This window comes from Strix uralensis, chromosome 4, assembly GCF_047716275.1.
Source record: "Strix uralensis isolate ZFMK-TIS-50842 chromosome 4, bStrUra1, whole genome shotgun sequence".
Taxonomy (NCBI): domain Eukaryota; kingdom Metazoa; phylum Chordata; class Aves; order Strigiformes; family Strigidae; genus Strix; species Strix uralensis.
This window is the reverse complement of record NC_133975.1, coordinates 56,996,049-57,008,641: the sequence shown is the minus strand read 5'-3', so window position 1 is coordinate 57,008,641 and position 12,593 is coordinate 56,996,049. Positions and strand designations below refer to the sequence as shown.

At 43.3% G+C, this 12,593-nt stretch overlaps 2 protein-coding genes across 2 annotated transcripts in view; both read left to right on the top strand.

Annotated features, from left to right (window-relative positions):
* Window positions 1-213: 213 nt before the first annotated feature.
* LOC141942002 (radial spoke head protein 6 homolog A-like) lies at window positions 214-7,913 on the top strand. The gene is made up of 6 exons (XM_074864942.1): window positions 214-953; window positions 1,455-1,686; window positions 3,313-4,068; window positions 5,033-5,171; window positions 6,003-6,120; window positions 7,643-7,913. The coding sequence occupies exons 1-6, from the start codon at window positions 214-216 to the stop codon at window positions 7,881-7,883; spliced, it is 2,226 nt and encodes a 741-aa protein (XP_074721043.1). The 3' UTR covers window positions 7,884-7,913.
* A 751-nt stretch (window positions 7,914-8,664) lies between these two features.
* CENPE (centromere protein E) overlaps window positions 8,665-12,593 on the top strand; it is a 39,255-nt gene continuing 35,326 nt past the window's right edge. Inside the window, exons 1-4 of the mRNA XM_074865103.1 lie at window positions 8,665-8,720; window positions 9,174-9,265; window positions 11,339-11,428; window positions 11,507-11,625. Of these exons, the coding sequence (XP_074721204.1) occupies window positions 8,665-8,720; window positions 9,174-9,265; window positions 11,339-11,428; window positions 11,507-11,625 (357 nt within the window). The remainder of the gene's footprint in view (window positions 8,721-9,173; window positions 9,266-11,338; window positions 11,429-11,506; window positions 11,626-12,593) is intronic.

Below are 12,593 nucleotides of genomic sequence, written 5' to 3'. Positions count from 1 at the left end.
CAGCTCCCTCAACGGCCCTGGCTGCAGCGGGCAGGGCTGGCGCGCCAGGAGCCGGAGACAAGCGGTGATCGTGCCGAGCCCCGCCAGCAGACCCGCCGCGGGCCCACCCCTTCCGGCGCCGCCCCGCCGCGCGTCCCCAGCAACGGCGGCCGCTGTACCTCGGCGGCGCGGTAAAGCGAGGGCGGCTGAGGGGCAGCTTGGTGACCCCGGCCCATGGCCGAGCCTCCCGGGGAGCCCCCGCCCCAGGCTGTTCTGCGGGGGGAAGGGCAGGAGCGAGACCTCGGGGAGCACTTGCGGCGCGCAGACAGCCCCGACCGGCCCGAGCCGCCTCAGTGGGGCCCCGGGCAGCCGCCTTTTGAGGGCTTTGAGCCTGAACGAGAGCCTCGTCAGCCTCAGCAGTCGGAACCGGCACCAGCTTCCTATCGGTACCGGGGGGTAAGGCGAGGGAGTCAGCCCCAAGAACCTGACCAAGACCCCTCCCAGTTACAAGACCGAAGAGGAAGCGTCGGCCAGACCCGTGCACCGGGAGAAGCACCGTACCAATGGCAGAGCCCATTTCAACACCTCTCTGATCCGCGGGGAGCAGAACAAGCCTCTCCCAAGCTACAGGTGCCAGAAATAAGCATCAGCCAGAGAGACGTGCTGCCACAAGACTCTGATCAGGCACCGGAGGCAAGGCAAAGCATGTATCAGTCATATGCACTGGGATTAGACCCTTACCAAACACAGGAACCAAAACCTGCCTATCAGACACACGTAGCAGGAGACGATCCCTATCAAGCCGATGAATGTAGGCGTGGCCCCTATCAGCCACATGAACCCGGGTATGGTCTGTATCAGTCAGGATACAGTCCATACGACGATCAGATACCCGATCCCAAATCCCGAACGCTGGCAATTCAGAATGCAAAAGCCTATTTACTGAAGAGCAGCACAACATCTGGCCTGAACTTGTAAGTCTGATAAAGGGACACAACTGAAAGGGGTAGGAACTATGAGTGGAAAGAAAAGTAGTGTTGGTAAAAGGGCAAAGGGTTATGTTAAGAAAGGGAGGGATACCAGGGGGATATATATAGATTGGGAGAATATGTTATAAATGCAGTAGTTCATTGCTATGTGATACTTGAGTGTGTCCAACATCTTTCAGAATCAAAATTCCGAAGGGAAATGATAGAGTTCAAAAGGAAATGGATTTGATTAAGAGCAAGTTTAAATTCAGCTTCAGCTCTTGAGGCAGGTGCAGTATATACCAAAAATGGAAGATGGGACTACTCCTAAGTATATTAGAATCAAGCTAGTTTCCAGACTAATTTCCCATAATGCTCCATGATCCCCTTTCATCTAATTATTCCAACAATTTCTCCAAAGCTCTAGGTGATTAGCTTTGATATTAAAAACATAATATTCTAAGTCTTTTGTATAGTAGGTCAATAATATTTACATTTATATGACAGATATGATCATCTTGCTAGTATGCTTACAAAGATCCTGGATGAACAGCCCACAAATGCAGTAGACATAATTGAGAATATCAGCAAGGATGTGAAGTGGGCTCAGTTTCAGAAAAAAATGGACACTCTTCGAGATGAACATGAGATTCTGCCAACATTTGAAGCTGCAGAAAAGCGTAAAGCTTTGTTCCTCACGGCTAATGGAGAAGGAGATGAAGAACTAGAAGAAGAGATAGTGAGTTATTATCAGGGAAAAATAGATATCGTATATACCAGGGAATGGGTGGGAGGATGGCGGGAAGGGAAAGGAGGAAGGGAGGAAGTTGTGGTCTGCTTTGTAGTATTGCTTCTCATGATCATATAAGTACTATGTACCCTCTTCATAGTTAAGTTGGTCCCATATCTAGTTGTGAAGAAAAAACCCCATCTGGTTACTTAGTTGGGATTTTTTTCTGTAGTAAATCTAATATCCTGAGCCTTTAAAATCCTAGATGTTCTAGAGATGATCAACAGAAAGTAAAGTTTGCAATGTCTCCCATATGCCAGTTCAGCATGGAATATCATATCCAAATTTCTTTTCTTTATCTAAAAGTGACATTACTTTACCTAAAGTGACCATAATTCTGGACACCAGTTCCAGAATATTGTGCATAGCTACAACTGTAAAATAGAGAATGGAGAATTTTGTGATCCTTCCAGCTCCAGATATGGTTCCAGTCTGTCTTTCTCCAACTAAAAAAAAAAATGGTTATAATGAAGAACTACTAGAATTGAAAAGCCACTTCTTAAAACACGATTTTTCAGTTTTCAGCAGCTTCAGAAGCATTTGTACCCAATGAAAAATTAGGAGAATTCTTATAATAACAAGGGAAACTAATTAACAAGATGTTGATTTTCATATGAAGTTACCAGTATATATTCAAAACTAATTGCCATTGCAGAATAAAAGTACTAACAGAAGAGCTAGTCTTTTATCTTTTTCCATAGCCTATTACTTATTTTACAGTAACAGTATACAATGGTAAAAATGGAAAAAAGTAGGGTATTTCAGAAAGGAATTTTGAATTTTTCATACTCCTGTTTATCTTGCTTTCATATAAGAAACCTGGAAGGCCCAAAGAAATTCCATATGAAACTATCACTACTTCTTCCAAATTCCCTACCCTGCCATGTACAACTTCTAATATCTAATATTTTAATACCTGTGTGATATAGTCACCTACCCCCATGAAATGCAAGGGTGATAAAGCAAATGCAAATACTTGATGAAATCTTCATTATTGGTCTAGTTCTGCTTCCACTGAAGCCAGATGGAGTCTTATTATGGACTTCAGTAAAAGCAGGGGCCAGTATTTTAAAAAATGCAGGGAGCTTTATACCAAGGTTTTCAGAAGAACATTCAGTCCGGAGAAATATTGCTGGTCAGGTGTCTAAATATATAAAATATGTATTACATTTTTCCCAAATGCATCTGCCGCAAACACAAGGAAACGCAGTGACACTGTTTGCAGGCATCAAGGCCTCTTACATAGCTGACATGCCCTAGCACTGAAGTCCTTTGTAGATCCTGTGTAAGAATTCTGACTTTCTTTATTTTGCAGTAATTAGGAGTTTGAACTTTGAAATCCTGTATTCTAAAAGCTGCAGTTCACCTGTGTTCTCCTCTTTAGCCTTAAAATGTCATTTTTAGTTTTTCTAAATGATAGTGGAAGAGGTAGTGAATGAATGTCTGCAAAGCACTTCGAGAGAATGAGTGGCACTACAGAAAAGTGAAGTAAAACATTCTGTGGTTAACATGTTTAATTTTTCAAACAGATAATTATACTGCTCTTCAGCTCTAACTCTGGATCTTCCTTCCCAGGGAGAGACCCCTCTACCTAATGTGATGGAAACAGCCTTTTATTTTGAACAGGCTGGAATTGGCTTGAGCAAAGATGAATCCTATCACATATTCCTTGCCCTTAAAAAACTAATTAGTGTTCAGCCAATCCAGACCTGTCGCTTCTGGGGCAAAATTTTGGGCCTGGAGATGAACTACATTATAGCTGAAGTACAGTACCATGAGGGGGAAGAGGAAGAGGAAACAGAAGAGGAAGAAGTTATTGAGGAAGGAGGGAAAGGGATGGATGAGGTCGAAGACAAAGATGAGGAGAAAGAAAAAGAAGACGAACCACCAAAGTCCACCTATAAGCCCCCGCCTGTCATCCCAGAAGAAGAAAATGGGACTGGGGCTAATAAATATGTCTACTTTGTTTGTAATGAGCCAGGCAAACCCTGGGTGAAGTTGCCTCCAGTGACACCAGCCCAGATTGTCTGTGCCAGGAAAATCAAGAAGTTCTTCACTGGTAGGCTGGATGCTCCTGTTGTGAGCTTTCCTCCTTTCCCTGGAAATGAGGCCAATTACCTGCGTGCACAGATAGCTCGGATCTCAGCAGGAACCCAGGTCTCTCCCATTGGATTTTACCAGTTTGCAGAGGAGGAAGGAGACGAAGAGGAGGAGGGGGGAGGAGGAAGAGATACATGTGAAGAAAACCCTGATTTTCAGCCTCTTTCTGTGGCTGAGATGGTGGATTCTCTCTCCACATGGGTACACAATGTACAGAGTATTCTAAAGCAGGTATGTTCTGGCGTAGCTCACACTGACCTTGGATACCATTCACACTGTAGTATTCTTAGGGTTTCCAAATGTAAATTATACTCCTCACCTGCACATTTGAACTATTCACCAGAAATGGTATTGGACTGAAATATTCTTCTACAGAAATAAATATGTTGCACATATTTACATATAGCATATATTTTTATATATATATATTTAGGAACCTTATAGGTTTAGTACTTTTTTCAGTGGTGTGTTCTTGAGATCGAAACCTATCTTTAGGTAAAAGTATAGAGTTAGGCCTTGATAAATAACAATAATTTCTGGTAATCTTCTATATTAAGTTTTCTCTTTTGAAATCCTTACTTGACAAAAATGTTTTAAATTCTATTTTCTTGGGTAGGATGCTAACATGGAGATAACTTATGATTGCATGCTAAAGGGAACTTCTTTGATTTTTTTCTTCTGGTTTGTTTTTTGTTGCTTACTTTCTGCTGTGAAACATGCAAATGAAAAAGCTTAAAAGCTTGTGATACCAGGCCAGTGCTGGAAAGAGGTATTACTAATTTGATGATAATTACTGGATGACTTTCTGGCCAGTCAACCAATTCAATGGTTGGACTAGATGATCTTCAAGGTCTTTTCCCACCTAGATGATTCTGTGATTCTGTGTAATCTAGCAAGGATATAAACCAAACTGGCAAGGAACTGAAGACTACAAAATAAGAAAAAGCTGATGACAGAGGTATAAGGTTATTCTGAAATAGTAACCAGGAATGAGGGAGGGATGAGGGACATAGGGAACACTCTGCCAAAAGGATACAATTCTACTAGCAATATACCAATTGTGGAATATATATTTTTCTTTTCTTCCCCTCCTCCCTTAACTGTGTGTGCGTGTGCCTGGGCCAATTGTTTTAGCTGGCTCGCATTCTTTTAGTGATTGTTACATGTATTTATTATTTTTCCATATCAATTATAGGGTCGCTGCGTTTGGTTTAATCCCTTTCAAAAATCAGAGGAAGAAGAAGAAGAAGAAGAGGAGGAGAAATCAGAGGAGCCAGATGAACTACAGCAAGAAACAGGACCACCTCTTCTCACTCCACTCTCTGAAGATGAAGGTATTCTTCATGGAATATGAAGTTTTTGATAGAGAGCCACTAGGAATCTTGGCATTTAGGTAGTAAATATTTGAAGTTATAGGACTCTGACGCTTCATGGAGCAATATTGTTTGCCCCTGTAGGGTAAACACATTCTTTTACAAAATTCATCAAAAGCAAAATGGTTAACAGTATTGACATTAAAACTGAAATAATTGGATTTGCTAGTTATCAGTCTTGTTGAGAATAAAAGGGAAAAAACTCCCCAGGCTTGTCAGGCTACTGCAAGTTCAAGACAGCTCACTACATTAAATACATTCAGCTATTTTTCCATCATCTTTTTAGGCAAAAAAGAAGTGTGTGTGCACGTGTAAATAAATATATATATGGATGCATATGCATAGATACACAAATAAGAATTTAGATCCTGTAGCATATTACTGCAGCAAATCATGGGAATATGAGAACCTGAATATTAGATTACATCAATAGTAAATTATTTTCCTACTCTCCATTCTTTGATCAAGGTGAAATATAACTATATAATTTATCCATAAGTGATGAAAAGTCCTTGACAAAAGAAACAGCAGTGAATACTACTGAATTTTAGGAGCATGATCTTTTCTGTACACGGCTCTGTTAGCATTCCTGTACTACCTACCTGTACATCCAAACCACCTGTTTGAACACAGCACCTACATTTATTGTTTATGACTTCTAACTCTTCTATCATGCAACTTAATATAACCATTGCTTGAATTCTGCAAAAGCCTTGCAGCTCAGTCTTAAATATTTTGTAGAGGCTCATAAGACAATTTATTCATAGACTCTGTGTGTTTGGCTGCCTCCAGGAATTCAAAACATCCCTGCCTGGACAGCTCAGCCTTCTACAAACCTGATCCCACAACACGCTGTTGCAGTCCTCCAGTCTAACCGATGGCCTGGAGCATATGCCTTTGCATCTGGCAAGTGAGTAGCTAGTTGACATGGTTACAACACAGACTGTACATGCTAAACACGGATACCTGTCTAATGAAGTCAAAGTTGCTTTATTATTAATTCATTGACTGAATTCTAACTATTCCAGAGACTGATGGAGAAGGCCACTTAAATGTGCACAGCAACAGTAAGTACGTGTTTAAGACTGAAATGAGGGTAGGGAGGCTCTGCAGAGAGACCTGGACAGGCTGGAGCGATGGGCTAAGGCCAACTGTAGGAGTTTCAATAAGGCCAAATGCCGGGTGTTGCACTTGGGCCACAACAACCCCCAGCAGCGCTACAGGCTTGGGGAGGAGTGGCTGGAGACCTGCCAGTCAGAGAAGGACCTGGGGGTGTTGATTGACAGCCGGCTAAACATGAGCCAGCAGTGTGCCCAGGTGGCCAAGAAGGCCAATGGTGTCCTGGTGTATCAGAAATAGCGTGGCCAGCAGGGACAGGGAGGTGATCTTACCCCTGTACTCGGCACTGGTGAGGCCACACCTCGATGACTGTGTTCAGTTTTGGGCCCCTCACTACAAAAAGGACATTGAATTACTCGAGCGTGTCCAGAGAAGGGCAATGAAGCTGGTGAAGGGTCTGGAGCACATGTCGTATGAGGAGCGGCTGAGGGAACTGGGGTTGTTTAGTCTGGAGAAGAGGAGGCTGAGGGGAGACCTCATCGCCCTCTACAACTACCTGAAAGGAGGTTGCAGAGAGCTGGGGATGAGTCTCTTTAACCAAGTAACAAGCAACAGGACAAGAGGGAATGGCCTCAAGTTGCGCCAGGGAAGGTTTAGACTGGATATTAGGAAGCATTTCTTTACAGAACGGGTTGTTAGGCGTTGGAATAGGCTGCCCAGGGAGGTGGTGGAGTCCCCATCCCTGGAGGTGTTTAAGAGTCGGGCTGACATAGCGCTGAGGGATATGGTGTAGTTGGGAACTGTGAGTGTTAGGTTAATGGTTGGACTGGATGATCTTCAAGGTCTTTTCCAACCTGGATGATTCTGTGGTTCTGTGAAATGAATCATCATTGGAGAGGCTACTATAAAGTTAATGGATGTAAATGTCCAGTTAGTACTTGGGCACCGTCCTTTATTTAAAACCTATTTTCTTGAGTCTGTGGTACTTTTTACAAAAACAGCTACATTCTGTGGTTCTAACTTTTGTTTGTTTTCACTGCACATGGTACAGTCATTACCTCTTTATGCTTTTAAATGGGCGCTGGAGTTGTCAAAATGGTGCTGTTACCAATGGGAAGTTGGAGTCGTACTGCAGTATAGTGCAGTGACAGAGTACAGCCTTCATCATTTTAGCACTTGGCGTCTTTTTAAGTGGAAGACATCTTAATCAACAGTTACAGCAGTTAAAAAGAGGTGCTGTCTTTTAAATACTTCTGTTATAGGATATCTGCACCACAGTGACTTCTTGCACAGCAGAGTAAGGTAGCCTGACAATATCTCCACTGATGTTTTGACACAGGGAGAACGTGTGACCTTTCACTTTTTTTTCTCAGGAAATTTGATAACATCTACTTTGGCTGGGGTCACAAATACAGTCCAGAGAACCACACTCCCGCACTGCCTCCACCAGTGCAAGCAGAATACCCCAGCGAGCCAGAAATCACTGAGACAAGAGACCCCACTCTGGAAGAGGAACTGGCTTTCAAGGCTGCGAAGGAAGCAGCCTTAGCTGCAGCGGAGGAAGAGGAAGATGAGGAAGATGTTGAGGAGGATGAAGAGGAGGAAGATGATTAAAATATAGGGGAAAACATATTTTCATCTTAAAAGTTTAGACATGAGTACTGTTTTCATAAGTTATTCATTAGTTGACCTTAAAAGAAATGCAATTGGAGCACGTCTCCTTTTTTGAATTTCTGTGGGCTCTCCTTTGCAGCTACCTTCCCCTCCTTCCCTGCCTCCTGGGCCCACCCGGGCTGGCATGAACACTGCATTGCATTGAAAACAACACACTGAAGTTGCCCTTTTTTCGAAGAGTGGGCAAACCTAGCCTGCTTCTGTTTCCCAAAATACTGCTTTAAACGAACTAACTACCGTCCACCAAACGTTGTTTTCCTAACCCGCACTTCAATACCTATATAAATGTTACTTAAACCAAAAAAAACCCACCTTAATTACATAACGTCACTTTTATGTCTGAAAGCATGCTATTTAAAGTCAGTAGACAGCCTATTAAGTTACTGGCCGGTCGCACAGTGAGCGCGGAGCCCCCCTCTGGCCCCCACTTCCGCGGCGCCGCAGCCCCGGCCGGCACCATCGCAGGACTCTCGCCAGACGTGGGGGTGTGGCGGGAGGGCTGGGGGGCTGCTCCGCCGTCTGTCCCTCACCGCGCTTTCCCTGCCCCCCCCGTCCGCCCTTGGCCAGTGGTACGCCCCGCCGTGGCGTCTGCCCCGCGCGGGCCAATAGGGAGCGGCCTCGGCAAAAGTTCAAATTCCGGTGGCGGTTGGGCCCCTGCGGCGGTCTTGTGGGTGCGGGCGGGTGGAAAGGGGCGAGCCTGGGAGCGCGGCCGTGCCTGGCGATGGCGGAGGAGGGAGCCGTGACAGTCTGCGTGCGTGTGCGGCCGCTCATCGCCAGGTGAGGCTCCGGCCGGGCGGGACGGTCGCGCCCAAGGCCCCGGCCAGAGGGGAGGCAGCAGCGCTGCCCTCGCCCTTGGGGTCCCTCAGCTGCCCTGGGTGTTGCTGGCAGCCCCCCCCATCTCCAACACCCCGCTTCAGCTGGGACACACCCCCCATAGCTGGGATACACCACACACACACACACACACCCCTCACCCCCCCAACATTCAGCTGGGACACACTCCTTCAGCTGCCCCCCCCTCATCGTCAGCTGGGCCCCCGGGAGCACCGCTACCACCCTACAAAGAGGGAAAGGTGGGGACATAAACGAAAGAGGAGGAAGAAGGGAGTCAGAGCAAACGGGGCTGGGAAGTCCCTGGGGGGAGAGGGATGCTTGTGGTGAGGGGGTAGCCCCGTGTTATAGGAGAGGAGTCCTAACCTAATAAAGTTAACAGAATATGTCTTCGTTTAGAGAAAACGCTCCAGAAGATAAAGTGTCACTCCACTGGAAAAGTGAAAATAATACTATTTCCGAGGTGAATGGTACAAAAGTCTTCAATTATGGTAAGAGCATGAAAGCAATTATTTTATTTTGATGCTTACATGGGCCATCATTACTGTACTACTTGAATGTATCAAACTAACATTAATGACCTTAGCTTTTTGCAATGTCCTTGAACCTTTTTTCCAACTTCATAATTTTGAAAGAGTACCATTGGGGCACACAGGATTTCTGGTTTAGTCAGTAACAGGAACATGCTTTTCAAGTCAGCTTCTTGATGGACATTGCTTTCTCTGTTCTGGTTCATACTGTACAGCAGTTTTGAAACACATGAGCTGGATTTTTTCGTATGAACTCTGCTTACAAGTGAACTAGAGTAGGGCTAGTCTAGAGCATTTAGGGAGAAGGTGGTGCGGGAACCCAAATGCAAAATGGAAGAGTGCCTATGAAACAAAGAGCTTCACTCAACAGTCAGAATTGAGTATAACTGTTAAGCAGGTATTCTTTATTTGCAGCGCTGAGCAGCACTGGGGATCGTTCCACCACAAGTGCTGCACTAACTAACAAATATTCTGACTAATATACACAAAAAGCATACATATGCGTCAGATTTCTTCGAAAAGGCAGTCTAATGCTAATGGCTTCTCAGAATTCATTTACACAGTCTGAGCATGCGTAGTAAAAATAGAGTGGGGGTCTTCTCCCCTCTGTTCTCACACTGTCCATTAGTGAACTTTAGGTTTCTCATGGCCATATATGGTCATAGAGTTACCTCATCCGTCCTTCAGCTCCTGTTTGTTCCAAGGAGGTTAGTTTAGACGAGTTTCCAGTCACTTATCTTGACACTGGCATCTTCTTAGACACTCGTGTTTTTAGGTTCCTGCTATTAGGGATGTACTCAGGGAGTTGTTCAGACTGCCCAAGATCTGTCTTATCTTTACTAGGCAAGGAGTTAAAAGGTTTCAAAACATCTTACAAGTGGGTAACGACTACAGAGGGTAGTTAGGAAAAAGTATCGATGAAATTACATACATTGCAATAAAATATGGGAAAAATAAAAGCTAGTAAAACACAAGTGATGGTTAACATTAAAACTAAATGTCCTGCTTTACAGGTCCCTGTACATTAGCAATTTCAAGTATACTTGTAGCAACTTCCCTCCACCTAGTGTGGATGTTAGATCCTCATAACTAACTGCCTTGCTTTGAGTCTCTTCCTACTGATTCACTCTGCTTGTTAATTGAATGTAGCCACTACAGAGATTTTTTTTCCAAATTATAGATTCAATAAAAGCATGCTCCAAGCTAGGCATTTAACAAGTAGCCTGTCTTGTTAGGCTTACAATCTGCATAGATAAACAAGCTATAACTGTTTTTAGGATTAAATGGGGTGACTATTTAACTGTATCTGTCATTCTTGGGGGTTTTTTGACTTGTCCGTTGTATCTTTCTTGGTTTTGGGTTTAATATTTCTTTTTTTTAAAAAACCTGCATTGGTAGTGACTGTGTGAGCCAGCACAGGCAGGACGCAGGAACAACCACAAAACCACAGATGAAATGCAAAGAGCAAATTTATTCTCAGTATCTCATGACCCGGGGGATCTCCATAGCAGCACCCAAGTAGAGGCACAGAAGTGGCGACGAAGGCACTGCAGAGCTCGGTCCTTGCTACCCAGAAAGAGGCAAGGCAAAGCAAGAAAAGATCTTGAACCTGCTGCTTTCACCTCTATGTATCAGGGATTTTTGCAGCTGTACTTTTCCACTGTGCTTTGATCTTTCCCACAGCAGGGCAGGAATCTCAAGGATGTTCGATAGTGTGTCTGAGTCTCTCACAGGCCGATGTTATCCAAACACAGACACTCTACCCATCAAGTACACAAAACTAAACAGTAATTAGTGAGATATATGTGTTCTTCAGCACCCCAGCTGTGAGTCACTTGAAGGTGTTTACAATCCTCCTCACCAATCTTCCATTGTATTCCCACAGTGTCACAATTACATTTTCTGTTTGAATTATCCTACAAACAATCTGATGCCTATTTATTGGATTTGAAGTCAGCAATACTGACTAAGATAACAGCTTGGTTTTGACTTTCAATACAATGGATTCACATGCTTTTATCTTTTTTTTTTAAGATCGTGTCTTTCACTCAAGTGACAACACTCAGCAGTTATATGAAGGTGTAGCTGTTCCAATTATACAGTCAGCTGTGCAAGGTTATAATGGTAAGTTTTAAAACTCTGTTTAAATCCTGTTTGTAATGTATTTCATAAGTAAGTAGTAAAATTTAACCATCTTCCTAGGCACAATTTTTGCTTACGGACAGACTGCTTCAGGGAAGACATACACAATGATGGGAAATGAAGATTCTGTGGGCATTATCCCTAAGGCAATTCAACATGTTTTCAAAGTTATTTGTGAGGTGAGCAATTTCTTTAAATTGAAGTGACTGAAAGGACTAGTAATAGTTATGATTGTTACATAAAAGTTAATTTTCACTGTCAAGGATCTTATGAAGGAAATAAATTTATATTGGACCATATGTTGCAATTGCTTTGCTAGCCTTGCAAAGATGAGCGGTTTAAAGAAGAGATAATGACACTATTAGTTGGAATAAAACTAAGTTAGAACAAAATGGAGGGAGGTTGTTAAACTTGCAAATATACTAAACATTGATTACAAGTATAAATAGATGCTCACTCATTAATGTGGTAAATAAGGTAATGTGAAGCTTTGTGTTTGTTTTGCTATTTTTAAACCTGAAAAAAATAACAATATTAAAGACTTTAAGTGGGAAGAATGACGCTAAATTTACTTATTTCAGGCTTTCAAAAGAATCTTAGGGTAATTGGTCAGTGCTAATGGGAAGTAAGGAGGAGGTGTAAGTTAAAACAGTGCTTACCAAAACATCATCTGCAGAGCACTTGCTTCTGCCATGAGAATTTCAGGTAACAGTTATCAGTTACGTGAAATGGTCACTGCTCCTTTGAGGAGGTGCAGAGTACCTTAGGGGTGTCCATAAAAGTAACTAAAGCCAAGAAAACTTCCTGTGGTGCTGTAGTCTTTGAGTCAATTGCACAGCCTTTCCTTTTCCCAGTACTCTCTGCCAGGGAGGCAGGGGAAGAAGCAGCAGCAGCAAAGTAAATCTAAGCAAGCAGAGAGAGAAGACCAGGTACACATAGAGGAAAGAGCCTAAGCAGGAGGAAATTGGATATGGCAAGGGCATTTAAGTAGGACAACTATTGTCACACTTCTGTAGGGCAGTTATCTTTTATAACCTACTAAAAGTGATATACCATTAATACAGCTCGAAAGAGGTAGGATAGAAGAAAAATAATTCTATACGGGTGGATGCTGAAGTGCAAAGAGAATGAGGGGGAGAGAAATCTG

Excerpts from the sequence above, each read along its gene's own strand:
- LOC141942002 (XM_074864942.1), top strand. The coding sequence starts at position 214 with ATGGCCGAGCCTCCCGGGGAGCCCCCGCCCCAGGCTGTTCTGCGGGGG. Across the intron at positions 954-1,454 it reads ACAACATCTGGCCTGAACTT|ATATGATCATCTTGCTAGTA; the intron begins GTAAGTCTGATA and ends TTTATATGACAG. Across the intron at positions 5,172-6,002 it reads TCCACTCTCTGAAGATGAAG|GAATTCAAAACATCCCTGCC; the intron begins GTATTCTTCATG and ends GGCTGCCTCCAG.